At 44.0% G+C, this 21,809-nt stretch overlaps 1 protein-coding gene across 1 annotated transcript in view; it reads right to left on the bottom strand.

The window, feature by feature from the left end:
• The window catches only part of LOC117367590 (amiloride-sensitive sodium channel subunit alpha-like), a 267,236-nt gene extending 245,427 nt beyond the window's left edge, over positions 1 to 21,809 (bottom strand). Inside the window, exon 1 of the mRNA XM_033960281.1 lies at positions 21,657 to 21,809. Within this exon, the coding sequence (XP_033816172.1) occupies positions 21,657 to 21,728 (72 nt within the window). The 5' untranslated portion in view covers positions 21,729 to 21,809. The remainder of the gene's footprint in view (positions 1 to 21,656) is intronic.

The raw sequence follows: 21,809 nt of genomic DNA on the forward strand, positions 1-21,809 counted from the left end.
AGATGGATTATGTTGGAATTCTGAAAACAGTACTAACTCCATGTAATGTTAGCCAAAAACTTACTGCCTTTAAAGTAAGATGTAATCTAGAAGCTGCATTGACCGCCCCATGGGAAACCATCTGCATCCTAATTGTTATCAGATAAAGCTCACATCCCTAAAGAGAGCTTCAGGGATGATTGCAACAGCCACATAGCATTTGCTACTCTGTGGGTTTGGGAGAATAGGTAACTTGTTCCTGGTTAGGAGCCACACAGCTCTTCCTGCCAGTTTGAGGACTGTCTAGCAGTGCTATCAGACACACAAAGCGCTTTAGTGCTACCAGACACACACAGCGCTGCACAGAGGCACAAAGAACAAGAAAACATTACATTACATTTGTGATTTCTATTCCGCCTGTGCCTTGCGGTTCTAAGCGGATTACAGTTAAAAGAGATCAGGACATTACCGAGAATTACATTACAACGATTTAAGTAAATTACATGTTGTGGTATAGAAATACAAGTATAAGATATCTGGATTTATCGATAGAATAACTTGACAGGGTTCAAGTAGTTACAAGGTTCAGTGGGGAAAACAATATAGGCAACTGAAGAAAGATACCTAACTTTGAAGGAATCAGTTAAGTGGATACCAGCTTGAGGAATACAATAAACAATCAAAGACTCTACAAGATAAATTTTCCTCACGCGGATATCCATCTCAAGTATTAAAGCAAGCTAGACGACGTGCCAAATATATTAACAGAGATCTTTTATTGCAGACAGGGAAGAAAAATATCTTGGAAGATGATGCTGAGACTTGTGTTTTAAGATTTTTTTCTAACAGCAATAAGGTAGCGCAGATCATAAAGAATAACTGGGATATTATGAAGTTACATCCAATTTTCGAAAACAAAAATCTCAGGATTGCTTTTTCTAGAAATTACATTACATTACATTAGGGATTTCTATTCCGCCATTACCTTGCGGTTCAAGGCGGATTACAAAAGGTTAGTTTAAGGACAGGATTACAATGAATTACAGAATTACAGAATTAGAGAATTACAGAATTACCTAATTACAGAATTACCTAATTACATGAATTATAATGAATAGCTAGATAGGTAAGATGTAGATCTTAAGGGCTTTTAGAGGTCGTGTTGTTATTGCTGTTTTAGGAATTTCTTGAAAAGTGTGGTTTTTATTTCTTTTCTGAACGTCTTATAGTCTGGGGTTGTCATCAGAAGGTTGGATATCTGGTTGTCCAGTCTTGCAGCTTGTGTGGCTAGGAGGCCGTCATGTTGTTTTGTTCTTTTTACTTCTTTGGATGGGGGGGGTATGAATGGGGAGTGCGTTTTTCTGTGTCTGGTGTTGGTTGCTTGGATGAGGCGATTGTTCAGGTATGATGGGCTGTCTCCGTGTAGGGTTTTAAATAATATGCAGTAGAATTTGAATTGGATTCTTTCTTGGATTGGGAGCCAGTGTGAGTTGATGAAGGCCTCAGTGATGTGGTCGTGTTTTTTCAATGAATAGACGAGTCTTAAGGCTGTATTTTGGATTGTTTGGAGTTGTCTTATCGTAGTTGCTGGACATGGGAGGAAGAGTATGTTACAGTAGTCCAATATGCCTAGTATTAGGGATTGTACTATAAGTAGGAATTGTGTACTTTCAAAGAATTTTCGGACTTGTCTCAGGTTTCTCATGATTGCGAATGATTTTTGAGTTGTTTTGTTTGTTTGCGGTTGCATTGTGCAGCATCTGTCTATGGTCATGCCTAGTAGTTTTATGGTTGTTTGGATGGGATATTTGGTTGCGTTTATGTCTAGTATGGTTGTGGTTTGGATCTTGTCGTTTTCTAGGAGGATGAATTTGGTTTTGTCTTGGTTGAGTTTAAGTTTGTGATTTTCCATCCAGGTTGTGACTGCTTCCAGTGTTTGGTGAAGTTCGTCTGTCATGGTTGGTTTGGAATGATCGTATGGGATGAGGATGGTGATGTCATCCGCATAGCTATAGGATGTTATGCCTAGATTATCCAGATGAGTTCCTAGAGAGGCCGTGTATAGATTGAAGAGGGTGGGGGATAGTGGAGATCCTTGTGGTACGCCGCAGGGGTTTGACCAGGATTCTGATTTTTCTTTGTTTGATTTTACACTGTAGGTTCTGAGTTTTAGGAATCCTTCGAACCAGGCGTATACTTTATCTGAGATGCCTATTGCATCTAAGATCTGTAGAAGGATGTTGTGGTCTACTAGGTCGAATGCCGCCGATAGGTCCAGTTGTATGAGTAGCATTTTTTTTCCTGTACTAAGTTGTTGTCTGACGGTATCCATGAGGGAGCCTAGTAATGTCTCTGTGCTGAAGTTTGTTCTGAATCCTGATTGCATGGGGTGGAGTAGGTTGTGGTCCTCTATGTAATTGGTGAGGAGTTTGGCTACTAGGCCTTCTATAATTTTGACATATAGCGGAATTGAGGCTATAGGTCTATAGTTAGATGGGAGGTTTTGTGGTGCCTTTGGATCTTTTTGGATTGGGGTGATGACGATTTCGCTGAGGTTGTCAGGGAATGTGCCCTCTGTGAGCGTGAATTGGATCCATTGTAGAGTTATGGTGCGGAACTTTACACTAGAGGTGGTAAGGAGATATGAGGGGCAATGGTTGAGGTCACAGGAGGCATGGCTGTATTTTTTGTAGAATTTGTTGAATTCTGACCATTGTATGTTTGGGAATTGAGTCCAAATTCTGTCTGCTGCGATTGCCTCTTTTCCTGTAGGGTGGATTGTGATTGGATTTTGCTTGGATGGGTTGAGGATGAGTGTGGCTCTGGTGTTGGTAATTTTATTCTTGAAATGTTCTGCTAAGAGGGTAGGTGATGGTAGAGGTGTGTTCGTGGTGGTAATGTGTGGTTTGGTGTCTGTTAATTCTTTCAGGATTTGGAAAATTTTTTTGGAATCTTGTGTTTCTGTGCCTATGAGCTTGGTATAGTAACTTTTCCTCTTGTCTTTTAGTAGATTTTTGTATAGTTTGTTGATTTTTTTCCAGTCGGTTTTTGTTTGTTCTTGGTTCTTTTTTCTCCATTTTCTTTCTAATCTTCTACACTGTCTTTTGAGTTGGAGTAATTCATTATCAAACCATTGGTCTGATTTTCTGCTGATTCTGGTTTTGGTTTGTATGGGTGCCAGATTATCAAGGATGTTGGTGGATACATTTTTCCAGTGGGAGATGAAGTTTTTTGGGTCGCAGTCTTGGATTGTTTCGTCTACCTTTGACCAGAAAATTGTTGGGTCGATATGTTTGCGTGAGGTATATGTGGTTTTTTTTGATTGAGGTGTGAATTTGGTTTTGGTCCAATTGATATTGAAGTTATAGATGTAGTGGTCTGACCATAGGGATGGGGACCATGTTCCGTTAGGAGTTTGGATTTCTTGATTGGATGGTTGGTGAGACATGAATGCTGCAATGTCCAGTTGATGACCTTTTTCATGCGTGGTTTGTGGGTTTAGGATCTGGAAGGATAATGCATTGAGGAAGGATAGACAGTTGTTTGCTGGTATGGAGGTTGGGTCTTCTAGGTGTAGGTTTAGGTCTCCTAGTATGAGGTTAAAATCAGCTGTTAGTGAATTTTGGTAGATGAAGTTTTCAAATTCGGGTCTCACTGTGGTCCAGTTTCCTGGTGTTATGTAGCAGAGCAGGCAGTTTAGAGAGTTTTTTAGTGTTGTGTTTGTGAGTTGGCACGCTAGGAAATCCATTTGTGGAGTGGATACTTTCTCGAGTATGTTTAGAGTTAGGGAGTTTTTGAATATTATTGCTAGTCCTCCTCCTCTTTTTTTCTCTCTGCAGGTTACTGTTATTTTGTATCCCGGCGGGCATACTTCTTTTATTCTAGGGTCTGTGTCTGAGGTTAGCCAGGTTTCAGTGAGGAATAAGCAGTCAAGTTTTTCTGTTGTTATCCAATTTTTTATGTTTTCTGTTTTGGGTCCTAGAGATCTGATGTTGACATAGGCACATGTAAGGGAGGTCGTGTTGGTCTGTGGAATGTAAGTTGTTTCCGGGTATATGAGTGTTGTGGTGGTTGTTTGAGGTTTTGTTTTCGGGGGTGTTGATCTTCTTCTCCAGATAACAGTGATGGGGTGTTGATTGTTGGTGTGGTGGTTTGGGTATCTTGGTGTGAGTATTCTTCTGTTGGGGATTTGGAAGTTGGTTGTGCTTGCGGTTGAGGTTGTGGTGGGTAGGTTGTTTGCTGTTGTATTCCAGCTAGAAATGAGGAGGATTATCAGGATGGTGGCTATTTTGTGTGTATTTCGGGAGGGCTTCATGTTTGATGTCAGGTTTGGAGTGTTCGGGTTGTTAGGTAGAGGGAGTGGTTCTCTCTTAGAGACCTGGTTGGAGGGGGAGGAACGGGGGATCTTTCGCTCCTTACCTTATAATGGAGGTAGGAGGTAGGCAGGAGGTCCGGTGGAGTGGTCTCCGGGGTGTAGGTGCTCACGTCTCTAAGGTCCGCTGGTGCTCCTCTCAGGTGCTCCACGAAGGCGCCCACTAAGTCGCATGCGCCTTTGTCGTGCGCCTTCGTCGGCACGCCGAACGGCGGCGCGCCGTTGGCGCTGTGTCTTTTTAAGTATGTAGTCCTCCTGCGGGATCGGGGGGGCGGAGCAGGGCTCCCACGCCGGCCCGGTCGTGCTGGGAAATGGCGGGTGCTGGCGCTGTGTCTTTTTAAGTATGTAGTCCTCCTGCGGGATCGGGGGGGCGGAGCAGGGCTCCCACGCCGGCCCGGTCGTGCTGGGAAATGGCGGGTGCTGGCGCTGTGTCTTTTTAAGTATGTAGTCCTCCTGCGGGATCGGGGGGGGCGGAGCAGGGCTCCCACGCCGGCCCGGTCGTGCTGGGAAATGGCGGGTGCTGGCGCTGTGTCTTTTTAAGTATGTAGTCCTCCTGCGGGATCGGGGGGGCGGAGCAGGGCTCCCACGCCGGCCCGGTCGTGCTGGGAAATGGCGGGTGCTGGCGCTGTGTCTTTTTAAGTATGTAGTCCTCCTGCGGGATCGGGGGGGCGGAGCAGGGCTCCCACGCCGGCCCGGTCGTGCTGGGAAATGGCGGGTGCTGGCGCTGTGTCTTTTTAAGTATGTAGTCCTCCTGCGGGATCGGGGGGGCGGAGCAGGGCTCCCACGCCGGCCCGGTCGTGCTGGGAAATGGCGGGTGCTGGCGCTGTGTCTTTTTAAGTATGTAGTCCTCCTGCGGGATCGGGGGGGCGGAGCAGGGCTCCCACGCCGGCCCGGTCGTGCTGGGAAATGGCGGGTGCTGGCGCTGTGTCTTTTTAAGTATGTAGTCCTCCTGCGGGATCGGGGGGGCGGAGCAGGGCTCCCACGCCGGCCCGGTCGTGCTGGGAAATGGCGGGTGCTGGCGCTGTGTCTTTTTAAGTATGTAGTCCTCCTGCGGGATCGGGGGGCGGAGCAGGGCTCCCACGCCGGCCCGGTCGTGCTGGGAAATGGCGGGTGCTGGCGCTGTGTCTTTTTAAGTATGTAGTCCTCCTGCGGGATCGGGGGGGCGGAGCAGGGCTCCCACGCCGGCCCGGTCGTGCTGGGAAATGGCGGGTGCTGGCGCTGTGTCTTTTTAAGTATGTAGTCCTCCTGCGGGATCGGGGGGGCGGAGCAGGGCTCCCACGCCGGCCCGGTCGTGCTGGGAAATGGCGGGTGCTGGCGCTGTGTCTTTTTAAGTATGTAGTCCTCCTGCGGGATCGGGGGGGCGGAGCAGGGCTCCCACGCCGGCCCGGTCGTGCTGGGAAATGGCGGGTGCTGGCGCTGTGTCTTTTTAAGTATGTAGTCCTCCTGCGGGATCGGGGGGGCGGAGCAGGGCTCCCACGCCGGCCCGGTCGTGCTGGGAAATGGCGGGTGCTGGCGCTGTGTCTTTTTAAGTATGTAGTCCTCCTGCGGGATCGGGGGGGCGGAGCAGGGCTCCCACGCCGGCCCGGTCGTGCTGGGAAAATCTTAATCTTAATCTTAAAGAAATTCTGTGTTCGTCCACGAAAAAAACTGTAACAACAACTCACAATATTAAAGGTCATTTTAAGTGCCTCTCATGTAACACCTGTGACATCACGTTACAAACAAAAATCTTCACTAATCCCCAGGACAGAAAAACATATGCACTAAAACATTTCACTAATTGTAGATCTACTTTTATTGTATATGTGATCATCTGTCCGTGTGATTTATTGTATGTAGGCATGACCACAAGAGATTTAAAAACAAGGATTTCCGAACACAAGTCCAATCTCAAGCGAAATAAATGTTCTGAAGTTATCGTTGAACATTGTACTGTTTTAAATCATAAGTTTGATGACCTCCGGTGTTTAGCTGTCGACCATGAGCCCCCAATACAAAGAGGAGGCGATAGGATAAAAAGACTCAAGCAAAGGGAATTAAGATGGATATACAATCTTAACAGCATACATCCCCTTGGTCTAAACACAACTGTTGATTGGTCAGTGTTTCTTTAATTTAATTTTGTTGCTCGACATCATCATTCATTTGAACGAATGACTTGAAGAACTTTCTGTCCAATCAGATGATCGTATGAGGTTCTTCTATCACGCATGCGCTGGCGCCTTAAAAGTATAAAGCGCCATTTTTTATTCAGTAAGATCGTGTAAGAACGTTCTGAATTGCCTACATTGAAGTAAGTTGCTGTGCGTATTGTTTAGATAAACTAACATCTTATGGCATAGATTATAATGTATTCTTTGTATCTCATTTTTTCTATAGTGTATCCACCAAAACCCTGATGAAGCCGCATATTTGCGGCGAAACGGGTCCCGTCGGATATTGATGATACACAGTGTTATAACGGCATAGTAATTTGTTGCCGCATTTCCACCCTTGAAAAAGCTAAGTGCCTGTTCTTGGCTTATATTATCAGGCTGACTATCATATCAGCTTTCTGATTGTATTTCTTTCTCTACAGTTTTTGGTCAGCTTTTTTAGCGTCCATAAAATACAGTTTCTTTTGTTGGTTGCACAGCTGACTTTAGTTCTGCCTATTTTAGTTCTGGCAGTCAATCAACGATTTAAAATCTTTGAAATATTTAGCGCGTTTCAGCATGAGCTATTTCTCAAACTGTAGAGTTTGTTAATAGGTATATTTTTAGCTATTTTTTGCACATGTTTTAATACACAGCATGAGCCACTTTATACAGGTTGCTTTTTAGCACTCGACACTTTATTTCAGTCAGTTGCAGCTCTAGATTAGATTTCTATGCACTAGTCACCTTGATCTAATAATTTGTAGAGAGTTCCAACATGTAGATAGTTTTTATATTCCACATATATATATTTTTTAGTCAATCCATTATACAATATTGGTGAAGGTTTTTATGATCTATGAAAGAAACCCACGCCACCTTTCCACTTTGGATGATATTATTATGATCCTAGTGGTGGCAACTCTGAGATCTTTTCCTTCACCCATTTAAGAATTTTGGCTATTGTTTTGACTAAAATTCACTTTACATATTGCTCTCTTTGATTAACTTCTTTGCGGATCGCATCTGTGATCATGCCAATCTCCTTTTCTCAGAACCTCTTGTTGGTCCAGGTCATCTTGTTTCTCATATCCAAACATGTCATTTCTGCTCTTCGTCCCTGTTGTTTTTTGCATGATCATTAATTTCTGGGTCCGACTTAAACATATGGTCATTGCCAAATATCAGATAACTAGCAAAAGGGCTTTTGCTGATCTGAAAAACAACCCAATTAAGCCATGAGGTCTGTCAGCCATTTCCACAGAATAAAATTTCCTTGTCTTCCATTTTAAGTTAGCCACTGTCTAACTACCGTAATTTCCTTATAAATTAGAAAATATAATAGATACTAAAATATTTTTTCTATATTTAATAGTTATGAATTTTTTGGTTGAACAAGACCTTTTATCAGCACCTATCTTAAGAGTTTGGGTTGTGATACAAGTAGAACAAATTTCATAGCAAGTAAGGAAAAATTATGTTCTTACCTGTTAATTTTCTTTCCTTTAGATGCAGCAGATGAATCCAGAGACCAATGGGATAACACGCATCTACCAGCAGGTGGAGATAGAGAAACTGATTAACAGGTGGTCCTATTGGCTGGCACACCTCCTGCATCTTCAGTACTGCTCCTTGCCCAAGCATCCGTAACCATCAATATGCTTAGCATGTAAAAAACTTCTTTCCCATAACAAATTTCAAAAAGTAATAATACAGAATACAACTATCAATAATAACAGTCTTCGAAAGTTGCAAAAGAAAAAAAAATTACAGTCAATATCCAGAAAGGGTAGGGCTCTGGATTCATTTGCTGCGTCTAAAAGAAAGAAAATTAACAGGTAAGAACATAATTTTTCCTTCCTTAGCAACAGCAGTAGATGAATGCAGAGATCAATGGGATGTAGCAAAGCAATCCTCAATCTGGGTAGGAAGCAAACGCCGCCTCCGCAACAACCGAAGCACTAAACGCTGCCTCCGCATGCGCCCCCAAATCCAACCGGTAATGTTGTGATAAAGTATTCTTAGAAGACCAAGTAGTCGCATGACAAAACTCCTCCAAGGAAAAAACCTCTGGACTATGTCCAAGTAGCCGCCATTGCTCTGGCCGAATGATCATGAAGTTCTTCTGCCAACCGCTTCACTGCTATCGAGTGATGGAGGTTTTGGATGCTGCTATACATTTGTTGCATTCCTTGAAGAATACAAAGAGGTGATCTAAACGACTAAAAGTCGTTAGAAACCTACAGATTGCGGAGAATGCTATGCACTTTTTAAAAATGCAGTGAAGAAAAGCTCGCCTCCCCATTCCTCCTCTCAGGAAGAAGGAAGGAAAAGTGAGAGTGGCATAAAAGAAAGGATGACACCACCTTAGAAAGAAATTGTGGTACTGTCTGAACTGACACCCCAGAATTTGTAAATCAGAAATAAGAATCCCCGCTGTACAAGGCCTGTAACTCAGAAAACCGCCGAGCTGAATCCATGGCCACATGAAACACCATGTTCAACGTCACAGCCTTTTAGAGTCTCAAAAGACAAGGTTGAAATGAAGCCTTCTGTAAACTGCGAAGAAGTACCTTAAGACTGTACTCCGGAAAGGGCTTCTTAAGAGGTGTACGAATATACTGTACTCCTTTTAGGAACTGAAATACATGAAGCTGAGAAGTAAGCGAAGAGCGAGATATCTAGCCCTTGTAACAAGCTAAGATTGCCACTTGAAGCTGAAGGGAATTGAACGCTAAACCCTTGGCAATACGCTTGTGCCAAAAACGAAAGAATATAAATCATAGAACTCTGGAAGGGTGCCAATGTTGAGAAGTACCCAAGAAAGGAAAAGCCTCCAAATGGAAGCATAAGCCACAGGTGAAGACGTCTGTATCACCTGGAGAAGAGAAGAAATAACCTACTTCGAATAACCCTTACACATCAGCCATGACTTTTCAAAAGCTAGGTCGTAATACCAAAATAGGACAAATATCCATGTTGATCGGATCCTAGGTGAGTAAATCTGGAGATACCAGGAATCTCAACAGTTCGGCTGTCGAAAGACTCATCAGATCCTCATAGCAAGGATGGCGCAGCCAATCCGGAGATTCTCTAATTACTGTGCCCTGAAAGCAAGCTTGAGATGGAAAATCCATCCAGTCATCAGCCAGGGGAAACCACTTATAAAGAAAAACCAGGAGACGAGAAAGAAGCAAAGCTGTTAACCCCTCCGACTGCCACTCCCTGCGTCTACTGAAGAAGCTAGGAAGCTTTGAATTTCAAAACGAGGCCATGAGGTCTAGTTCTAGCAGATCTCACCTTTATACAAAGAGCTGGAACGCCTGAGCAAATAGTTCCCAATTTCCAGGATGTAGAAGATTTTACTACTACTATGTTTCTATGTTACTTATTATTTCTAAAGCGCTGTAAGGCGTACACAGCGCTGTACATTTCAACACACAATAGACGGTCCATGCTCAGATTTTGTGGTGAGAAAGTCTATCTAAACCCTTTTCCTGTCCTATAAAATGATGCGCTGACAGAAGAGGAAGATGAGATTCCACCCATTGAAGTAGAATCATTACTTTACTCGCCAACTGAGTACATCACGTACTTTCCTGGCTGTAGAGAAATACCACTGTCATAACACTGTCCTAAAAGACCTTTATCGTCATTCTGGAAGAATGGTCTGAAACTCCTGAAATGGTACCCTGACCATGCTTCAGTCCAGAAGAATGAATGAGTATTGAGTCTCCTCTTAATACCAGACTCCTTGCGCTGAGGATTGAAGGCACTGAGCCCCCCCAACCCGACAGCGTGAGATGTTTGGTGAATTTGAGCCAGTCCAGCAAAGACCGAGGCATGCGTTTGAAAAGATTAATCTCGCTGAGCCACCAAATTATATTGAGCGATGCTTGATGAGCCTACTAGATACTACAATTGGAGCCTTGAGATACCGGGAACCACTGGAACAAAAGCGACTGCTGTAGCGTTCTCATGTGAAAGCAAGCCGAAGTTCCCAGTGGAGTCACCACCATAGATCCTAGAACCTGTACAGAATCCCATACTCTTGTTCTTGGTGACTGAAGAAGGCAAACCTGAGACTGTAATCTGTCGCCCCAGTCTCTGGAAAGAAACACATTCCTCTCCTACGTGAACAACATTCCCTGATATTCCAATAATTAGTACAGGCGAAAAGAGCTCTTTGGAAATTTGAAGATTCACATCCAAAGAATTGAAGAAAAGAAGTTCAAATAAAAGAAATCACCCGTTTGTGTCTGACAAATTGACCTAGCTGGCTGGCTGGAAGAGTAGTCGTCTAAGAAAGAAAGTACCTGAATCTCCTGTTTGTGCCAAAATGCCAGTACTGCCCTCATTTTATAAAATGTTTATGGAGCCGTGGCTAGGCCAAATGGCATCTGCCAAAACCGATAGCGCTGCTCAATGAGAGCTAAGCGAAGATAGTGCAAATTCGGTGACCATAGGGAAATATCTAACTCTGAGAAACTAATTTACCAGAATGAGATTCAGCCCCTGTCTGACCAATTCCCCCATCTTAGGCACTATGAAGTAAATAACTTCCCTTAGTTCAGGAAGAACTAAAACTACTGCCCCGAGTACTAGTAACACTTAAAAGGGGTCTCGCATGAACGTAACCTTTGGAAGCTCAATCCATTGTCACTCCAAGAAAGAATTTGAAATGGGAGGAGGATTCAAAGTTGCAAGCATCCTGAAAAATGCCCAAAGTCCCCTGACCTGACATCATAGTGTCTCCCCCCTTACGAGATAGCATAAAGAGTTACCAGAGGAAGTGAAAATCCCTTCAGAATGAAAAGTAGACAGTCGGGGAACAGCTGGACAAGAGCTGTAAATTCTGGAAGAAGAAAGGAACTTTCCCACAAAAAAATCCAGCTTTGTGACATAAGATGGATTATGTTGGAATTCTGAAAACAGTACTAACTCCATGTAATGTTAGCCAAAAACTTACTGCCTTTAAAGTAAGATGTAATCTAGAAGCTGCATTGACCGCCCCATGGGAAACCATCTGCATCCTAATTGTTATCAGATAAAGCTCACATCCCTAAAGAGAGCTTCAGGGATGATTGCAACAGCCACATAGCATTTGCTACTCTGTGGGTTTGGGAGAATAGGTAACTTGTTCCTGGTTAGGAGCCACACAGCTCTTCCTGCCAGTTTGAGGACTGTCTAGCAGTGCTATCAGACACACAAAGCGCTTTAGTGCTACCAGACACACACAGCGCTGCACAGAGGCACAAAGAACAAGAAAACATTACATTACATTTGTGATTTCTATTCCGCCTGTGCCTTGCGGTTCTAAGCGGATTACAGTTAAAAGAGATCAGGACATTACCGAGAATTACATTACAACGATTTAAGTAAATTACATGTTGTGGTATAGAAATACAAGTATAAGATATCTGGATTTATCGATAGAATAACTTGACAGGGTTCAAGTAGTTACAAGGTTCAGTGGGGAAAACAATATAGGCAACTGAAGAAAGATACCTAACTTTGAAGGAATCAGTTAAGTGGATACCTAAGGGAGATGCTTTTTTAGGAGAAGGTTAAATGGATACCTAAGGGAGATGCTTATTTAGGAGTTTGGATATTTTTCATAAATGAGGTTCAAGGGGATGACTAGTGTGTTATTTGCTGGGGAGAGTGCATGTGCGATTGGGGAGGGGAATATTAAGTAAGGACGTGTTTTTTGAAAAGAAATGTTTTGATTTCTTTCCGAAACACTTTGATGTCTGTTGTTTTGATCATCAGTTTGGTGATGGTGGGGTCAATTTTCGCTGCCTGAGTTGCTAGAAGGCTGTCGTAAAGTTTCTTACGTCGGGTACCATTATGAGGGGGGAAGGTGAAAAGATTCTGAGTTCTTCTTGATCTGGGTAGTCGGTAGCGGCAAAGACGGTTGTTCAGGTAATTGGGGGCCATACCATGGGTTACTTTAACCTCTAAACCTACATAGACTCACCCTTCAGGGTCATCGAGAGAGACAAGAAGATACCCGTATGAAACACAGGGAACTCTCATGCCGCTGACATCACTATGCAGCAATTTGCCTTCTGCCGACCCATAACGTCAAAAAAACGAGATTGGGCGGCTGAGCACAGGGCAGAATCTCTTTCTTAAGCACTATGAGGCATAACAGTACAGTCGCAATTAAAGTAGTTAAGTCTTTTCAAGCAGAGAGAGTGGGGAAACACACACACACAAGGTATATCACTGCAACAGTGGCAAAAACTGTTGAAACACTCCTGACGCGTAGAACCCCGAAAACAGGGAAGCCGTAAAATAGTGACCTAAGTCAGCTGCAAAATAAACTCCGTGAATGCTGTGGTGCTCCCGCTAGGGCTGGAGAAACAAGCGTGTGCCTGTTTCATGCTGAAATGAGCTGGCTCTATCAACAATGCATTAAAAACCTACCCGGAGTCAACCATTAAAATAGTTTTCCCACTGTCATGGTATAAAATGCTTAAAATGAACATTGGAGAGAAATAAATGAATGCTGCTTCGTTCTCAACTTAGGAAAATAAGAACATGCCTCTTGTGCTCAGTCAGGAACTGGCTATGTGAAGAACACACCCCAGAGCTGTCCAAATATTTACCTCCACCCAGCTGCAGGAACTGCCAAGCAGAGTCCGCCTCGGGGAGAAATCCCATTACCGCTGTGGCGCTGCTGCCAGAGTATGAAAACAAGCATGCGCCTACAACACGTGGGAAGACACTAGTTCCATCAACAGAGCTCTATCCATACACCCGAAGCCCTTTACTGAATAAACTTCATACAAATGTAAATTTACTTGTCAGTCATTAAAACATTTCATTAAATATAGTTTTTGATAAAAAACATATTCCTTCTGTAGACTCACACCAAACCCACAACTTCACCACAACCAGAAACCAGAAAAGAAGTGCAAATAAAACATATACTCACAACTTTGTTGATAGTGCCGGGATATGCCGGTTGCTCAGCACTATGAGGGCAGAATTGTTTAATAGTCACTGTGGTCTCTTTTTTTTTTTTTTTTTTTACAGTGAAGGGAAAGAAGAAAAATCGAGACCCAGTCAGACCCTCTATCATTGGAGGGAGGATGAGGCTCAGACCCTCTATCATTGGAGGGAGGATGAGGCAGGGACCTGGGGGGCCCAGGTGTAACCTCTAAAGCTGGCACTATTCAGCCGGACACCCCTGTCTCACTGAAGAGAAACCTCAACAGGAGAAATAAAATTGTCATCTCACTGAAGAGAAACCTCAATAGGAGAAAATAACTATCCAGTCACAGCCAGAATCCAGGAGCTAGTTGAATAGCGACCATCACCTGCTGGGAGATAGAGCATACTAAAGATGCAGGAGGTGTGCCATCCGATAGGACCACCTGTTAATCAGGTTCTCTATCTCCACCTGCTGGTAGATTTGTGCTATCCCATTGGTCTCTGGATTCATCTGCTACTGTTGCTAAGGAAACCCAATTAGAACTAGAATTCCGATCAGAACACAAGCTCTTACTCTAAAAGACTTTTCTCTGCCCTTTATTGAAGAAAGGCCTCTAGCCGTGTGCATGTGCAAATGCATCTATTACCCTGTATGCTAACATGTGCATGTCAAGATAAACTTATGTATACATATTTAAGAAACTACAGTTTATGTATATAACTCTAGGTAACTCATATGTGGGAGGCTATACATTTGTGTAGTTGTGTATCAGTTTGTATTTTCAAAACAAAGGTGGAGTGTATGAAAATATACTGTATTTATATGCATTTGGTTTTTTTTGTGTGAATTGTGAGGGAGTATATACAGTATAACACGTCAGTGCATGCCTGCACAAATGTGCCTATTTGGATGCGAGTCCACCTTTGTTTATAGTACTGTCAGTTCAGTGGGCAAAAGAACTTCCAGTTTAATTAAAATTCTAGATAAAGATGGTCTCTCCAAACAAAGCCATGTTTAGTTCTAACACTGGCATTCCACTGTTTATCTTCAGGGCATTTTAATAGTTATATGTACCTCTCTACTTGAGATTGTGATGGTTAGTTTTCAAATATAAGATCCAGAACACTGAATGTTGTTGCTTCCCAGGGTTGTTTAATGAATAAAATGTATAGGGCATATTATATTATGTGGTAATTTGTTGGACCTAAATCAATAGCTTCTCATCTACTTCCTGGTCCTGGCAGACTCAAGGTTAGAGATGTCCAGAAATGCCTCTCTCTCATTATATCAGTTTCCCTCCTTTAGAAGTGTCTCTTGGGGCTCCTTTTACTAAGGTGCGCTAGCGTTTTTAGCACGCGCTGCCCCCTGCGCTACACGTAAACTAACGCCAGCTCAATGCTGGCGTTAGCATGTGCGCTAAAACTGCTATCGCAGCTTAGTAAAAAGAGCCCTTGGGTTTGTTTTTTTTCCAAAAATTGTAATACTGTTGCTGTATTCTCCTTCCTTCTTGTCGTCAAGTGCAATCCAGTGCAAGAATACAACTCACTTTTCTTTGGCCAAAATCTATCTTGTGAGCTTTCACATGCGGGCATATGTGCCATAGTACTAGATGTGAAGAGGTTTTCCAGGTCCTTGACCATGCATGCAGAGGGGGAGGGATACAATGTGACAAGTGACAAAAACAGCAGCTGCACTTTGCATTCTAGTATTTCATCTGCTCATTCCTTTTGCTTTTCTGAATTCTTTTGCCAGTTCTCACTCCTACTCTATTTTGCTCTGATCACCCTCTTATTTTCATTGTATTATCATTCTCATACCTCCCTTTACATCTCTCGCTTTCTCTTTTAATTGTTCATACAAGTTTTTTAGTGTGCTCCTGTTCTCTGAGCTCATAACTGCATCCCTATTTTCCCCAATATCTCATCTTTTCCCCCTTCCCTTCCCTCCTCCCTTTCCCTTCACCTGTTCTTCCTGATATGATAGAAATCCATACAATTTGCATTTTCTTTCTCAATCTTTGATTTAGCCCAGTGGTCTCAAACTCGCGGCCCGGGGGGGGATGAGGGGGGGGGGCACATGCGGCACACCAGGTCCTATTTTGAGGCCCTCGGTATGTTTATCATAATCACAAAAGTAAAATAAAAGTTTCTTGATCGTATGTCTCTAACTATAAATGACAATATTATTATTAAGACTTAGCCAAAAGGAAAGATTTATAAACTATAAAAAGAGTTTTACCTCATACAAAATTGTCATTTCTTTAATAATACACTACCCAAAAAGCAATGGCAAAAAATATATCTATCGACCAGCGCAGGAATCTGATGGCTTCTTACTAAAGTGATATTCCACACATGAGAGACAATCAAGTGATAAAGTCCATTGGTTGGTTTATTTCTTTAATAAAAGACAACTATTTTTTTTCTGAGGCCCTCCAAGTACCTACAAATCCAAAATGTGGCCCTGCAAAGGGTTTAAGTTTGAGACCACTGATTTAGCCTATACACTGCTCATCAATTATAACAGTATAGCAAAAACAAATAAAGAATACCATTTCTCTTTTAGCATTAGTCATTCTATTTTATGTTAAATTTCCTCCTTTTATTGCTGTTTTCTAATGCCCTGCCTTCCCTCAATAACTTAGTAACATAGTAACATAGTAGATGACGGCAGATAAAGACCCGAATGGTCCATCCAGTCTGCCCAACCTGATTCAATTTAAATTTTTTTTTTTTTTTTCTTCTTAGCTATTTCTGGGCAAGAATCCAAAGCTTTACCCGGTACTGTGCTTGGGTTCCAACTGCCGAAATCTCTGTTAAGACTTACTCCAGCCCATCTACACCCTCCCAGCCATTGAAGCCCTCCCCTGCCCATCCTCCTCCAAACGGCCATGCACAGACACAGACCGTACAAGTCTGCCCAGTAACTGGCCTAGTTCAATCTTTAATATTATTTTCTGATTCTAAATCTTCTGTGTTCATCCCACGCTTCTTTGAACTCAGTCACAGTTTTATTCTCCACCACCTCTCTCGGGAGCGCATTCCAGGCATCCACCACCCTCTCCGTAAAGTAGAATTTCCTAACATTGCCCCTGAATCTACCACCCCTCAACCTCAAATTATGTCCTCTGGTTTTACCATTTTCCTTTCTCTGGAAAAGATTTTGTTCTACGTTAATACCCTTCAAGTATTTGAACGTCTGAATACACACATGGATGACATGCTTGGGTAGTGTTAGGAATCTCTTGTAAAGCCAATGACTGGAGAGGTATTTCCTACGTATTACGCAGCTACTGCCCCATTTAGCTTCACAGAACTACCATATTAATGGCTGCCAGTTTCCCTTCTCCAGCCTCAGGAACATCAGTTTTGTGGCGAGTCAAAGCCAAATTGGCCCAAATGGTCTTTCATTTATCTTTCAGCTCTATAAGAACATAAGAATTGCCATACTGAGACAGACCAAAGGTCCATCAGCCCCAATATTCTGTTTCCAGAGATGGAAGAAAAAGCTGAAGGGTATGAAACCTGTTCATGCAGTTATTCTTTTTCAAGGGTCCCGCGGCAACAAGGGGACATCAGTGGAAAATCAGGGGCGGGAAACTGCACGGTGACACTAGGAAGTTCTTCTTCACCGAAAGGGTGGTTGATCGCTGGAATAGTCTTCCACTTCAGGTTATTGAGGCCAGAAGCGTGCCAGACTTTAAGGCCAAATGGGACAAACATGTGGGATCTATCTGCAAAGATAGATAGGGAGGGTCATTGGAGTGGGCAGACTTGATGGGCCGTGGCCCTTATCTGCCGTCTATTTCTATGTTTCTATGCGGGCGAAGATGTAAGAGATCTACGTGAACTGGAAATGGTTTTCAAGGGTGATAAGAACATAAGATTTGCCGCTGCTGGGTCAGACCAGTGGTCCATTGTGCCCAGCAGTCCACTCACGCGGCGGCCCTTAGGTCAAAGATAATGCCGAGGAACTGAAAGAAATCTCAGTGAACCTGGAAGACTTACTAAGTCAAATTGACAAGTTTGAGTGATAAATCACATGGACCAGATAGTATATAGCCCAGTATATTGAAATAACTCAAACATGAAATTGCTGATCTGCTGATAGTGATCTGTAACGTGTTGCTAATGTCGTCTGTAGCAGTATTTCTCAATACAAAGTATGTGAACCCTTGGGGATACGCTGCCTGGCCACTGGGGATCCCTCCCTGCCTCCTGTTGGGGATCCCTGCATGCCCCCCACTGAAGCTGCTGCCGGCGGGATCCCTCCCTGCCTCACCACCCCCACCCCCGAAGCTGACCCTGCCACCTTGTCAGAGCCAACACGCTCCATAACCCCCTCCCCCCCTCAGCAGCAACTCCACGCAGGGACGGCCCAGCACATGTGCAGCAACTCACACGCAGCACACGGCTGGCCCACAAGCCTTCCCCGATGTCAATTCTGACATCGGAGAGAAGGTTCCAAGCCAGCCAATTGCTGCCTGGCTGGGTCAGAACCTTCTCTCCGACGTCAGAATTGACGTCGGGGGGAAGGCTTGGGAACCAGCTGTGTGCAGCATGTGAGTTGCTGCATGTGCTGTGACTCGTCCCTGTGCGGAGTTGCTGCTGGGGGTGATGGAGCGTGTCGGCTCCGGCAAGGTGGCAGGGTTGGCTTCGGGAGTGGGGAGTGATGCAGCAGGCGGGCAGGGAGGGAGGCAAGGAGGAATCCCCAGTGGTGGCAGCTTCAGCGGGAGGGCAGGCAGGAATCCCCGGCGGTGCCTGTGGCTTCTGTAGACTGTTCGGCCTCGGGAGGGGGGGGGGGGAACGAACTTGACATAGAAGGAGGGGAAGGGGCATGAACATGTCAGCTGGCTGAGATTAAACAAGGTACACTAGGCCGCCAGTGAAATTGTCAAGGCCAATCTCCTGGGGCCGAATAGTGAGGGCAAAGGCATCACTGCCGGAGGTGGCACCCCTCCTCTGAGAGGAGAAAGACTGACAGTGATGGTGCTGGCAACTGCAGCGACGGCCCCCCCTTTCGCAGCGGGAGGGAAGGGCCTTGGCCGACCACCCTCAGGGTTTCCTGCTGCCCACCCTAGTTGCAAGCCAGTGGCCATACGCAACTACGGCTGAAGCAGCCTCAGCTGCCCTACGCGGCAAAGGAGTAACAAACTTCTCCCACCAGCGCCTCCCCGAAGAGAATGGTGACCTCTGTAGCCCTGCCCACTGAATGAGTGAGCGTATGGGAAGGGATCTGGAAGCCCAGGTGTTGCCCCCCCACAAATGGCACTGTACAGCCCCCATCCCGCTGCTCAACTGAGGCCTCAAGCCATAGGAACATGCCCAGGCCTGCTTCTCTACAGCGTCCTAAGCCACAGAAACATTTCTCTCAACTGGGGCCTAAATCATTGGAACATTTCTTTCTACTGAGGCCTAAGCAACAGGAACTGAGACTTAAGCCAAGTACTCAAGTGCTCCTGTACTACCGGAACATAAGAACATAAGAATTGCTGCTGCTGGGTCAGACCAGTGGGAAAAGAAGGTTTGAAAAACAAAATCCCAGATAACAAAGGTAGGGGAAATGATTTTATTTTCAATTTAGTGATTGAATTATATCAGTTTTGAGAATTTACATCTGCTGTCTATATTTTGCACTATTAAAGAAGAAATGCATTTGTTTCTATTTCTCTGGAGTTGTATTGCATGCAGAGTCTTGCATCTTATGGTTTCATTTGTATATATTAGTACTTTTAGTTTGTGGTCCCATATTTGCATAGGGGTATCTGTGTTCTGGTAGGAATGAATGTTGAGACGCATACAGTGTGCTTTGTGTAGTTTAATTTTGTAGTTAACCATTATGTATTAATAAGATTATATTGTGTGTATATATGAAAAATGAATGGAAAAAAATGATATTACAATTAGTACTATTATGATGGCGGGAGCGGGGTCTGGGACAGAGCTTTTGGGCCTCTCCAAACAAAAAAGTGTTCTGCTGCCTATGCCTAGAATAATTATTTGAATAAAGTTGGGATTACGTATAGTAACATCTATGAGGTGGAAGTAACCAGGTGAATCACTGGAATGGTGTCTCAGGGCGAGGAAGAATCTATACTTCTAAGACTAAGTATCTTTTTTGTTTGTTTGATTGTTTTTTGTTGTTTTAACAAATTTTATTCAGCAAATCTAAAACAATACACAGGCAGAATGTCAACTGCAAAGAACAATCCCCAACACAGCAAAAAAAACAACCCCCCCCAAACCCCCCCGACCCACCCACCCCAAATCGAGTGATACAGAGTACAAGGAAACTATATCAAGAGTCCAAGAGGAAAGGAAGAAATAAACAGCAATTAAAGAAAAACCTCTCCAAGAACCATAAAAATGCCAAATACGATGAGAAGAACCACAGGTGTCATTTTTTAAAGTAGTTAATTTAGACATCAAATAAATCTGATCCACTTTAAGTAAGAGATCAGAACGGGTGGGCAAGGCAGCTTGCTTCCAAAAGGTGGCCACACAAAGCATGGCCACCGTAGCAACCAGGGCCACAAATCGGGCCTGTTCACGATCAAGGCCTAACACAGGGTGATTAAGTAAAAACACTTCCATTTGGAACAAGACAGGTAAGCATAAATCATCAGACACCAACTGGCACACTATCGTCCAAAATGGCACAACTCGGGGACAGTCCCACCATACATGCCCAAAAGATCCCAACCCCCCCACAGTTACGCCAACAGTGACCATCCCCACAAGCGTAGACGCGATACAATTTCTCAGGAGTGTAACACCATTGAAATAGCATTTTATAACCCTGTTCAATCAATGGGGAAGCTAAGGAGACCCGAAGCAATGTGCCATAAAGCTGCTCCCACTGGTGGAAGTCCAAGGTCCTACTCAACAGGGCTTCCCATTTGTGTTCATAAGATCGAACCTGGGGTGCGAGTGTAAAGAAGAGCTTTATACAAACGGGAGATAAGTCCCACCCCAGATCCCAACCGAAAGACCTGAAGGAAGGCGGAATCTGCTCCCTCCCACTCAGGAAGCACCCTTTTTCTCAAAAAAATGATATATATGTTACCTGTACAGATATTAGTGTAATGTATGTAATACCTACTGTTTGTTCATTAGTATGACACTGTTTTAGATTAAAAATCAATAAAGATTTAAAAAAAAAAAAATCCCGAAGCTGGGTATAAGCAAAGAGGTCCATCGCCGGGAGGTCATAAGTATCTCTTAAAGCGTCAAAGGGGATCAATTCTCCCCCAAAGACCAACTGACCCAGCACACGGAGTCCCTCCCATTCCCAGTGTTGGAATATGCCCGTGTCACTGGCTGGAAGAAACCCAGGGGCAAATCGAACAGGAGTAGCGTAAAAGTAGCGCTGCTACAGGAACTAAGCCCACTTAACATGTCCCCCAAATCTACAAGATGCATGCCATCCCATAGGGGGCCCCCTTCAGTATGTCTCGAATAGTGTCTAGAAAAAACCATGGCAAAACCACGAGCGGAAAGGCGGGTTCAAGGGCTTGTTCAAGGGAAGCCCAGCGTCAAGACGGGAAAGCCCAATGAAATAGCACTTGTAATTGGGCAGCATACTAATAATTATGGAGGTCAGGGGCACTCATACCCCCATGAAACCTATCCCAGTGCATTCGCTCCCTCCTCACCCTAGGCCAGGGGTGTCAAAGTCGGTCCTCAAGGTTTTCAGGATTTCCCCAATGAATATACATGAGGTCTATTTGCATGCACTGCTTTCATTGTATGCTAATAGATCTCATGCATATTCATTGGGGAAATCCTGAAAACCCGACTGGATTGCGGCCCTCGAGGACCGACATTGGACACCCCTGCCCTAGGCGGTTTGTGTGTCCAAATATAAGCAAAAGCCCTCCGCTGAAGTCTAAGCAAAAACTGTTTAGGAGTTGAGAGAGGCAGGCAGGAGAACAGATACAAAAAACAGGGCAACACATTCATGCGCAGAGCATTAATCCGGCCCAACTATGATAAACTTAAGCCTTCCCAGTGGTCAAGATCAACAAAGACAGTCCACAACAAAGAGGGATAATGAAGGTGAAAGAGGTCATCTAGAGTCCGTGAAATATGAACCCCAAGGTTCCGGAGTGACTTAGCTGCCCAGCGAAACGAAAAAGCCCTGCGCAAATCAGCTACAGAATTATCAGGAAGGAACACATTAAGCAATTCAGATTTAGTAACATTAATTTTAAATCCCGCAACGGTACCATATTGTGCCAATACCCGAAGTACTTCCGCCAAAGATTGATGCAGACGAGCCAAAGTAAATAAAATATCATCTTCTTGACATTCAAAGTGCTTTTGAGTATCCAAATAAGTCAAGAATTTTGGTAATAGAGAAATGAGGAACTCAAAATAAG

Source organism: Geotrypetes seraphini, chromosome 10 (genome assembly GCF_902459505.1).
Source record: "Geotrypetes seraphini chromosome 10, aGeoSer1.1, whole genome shotgun sequence".
NCBI lineage: Eukaryota > Metazoa > Chordata > Amphibia > Gymnophiona > Dermophiidae > Geotrypetes > Geotrypetes seraphini.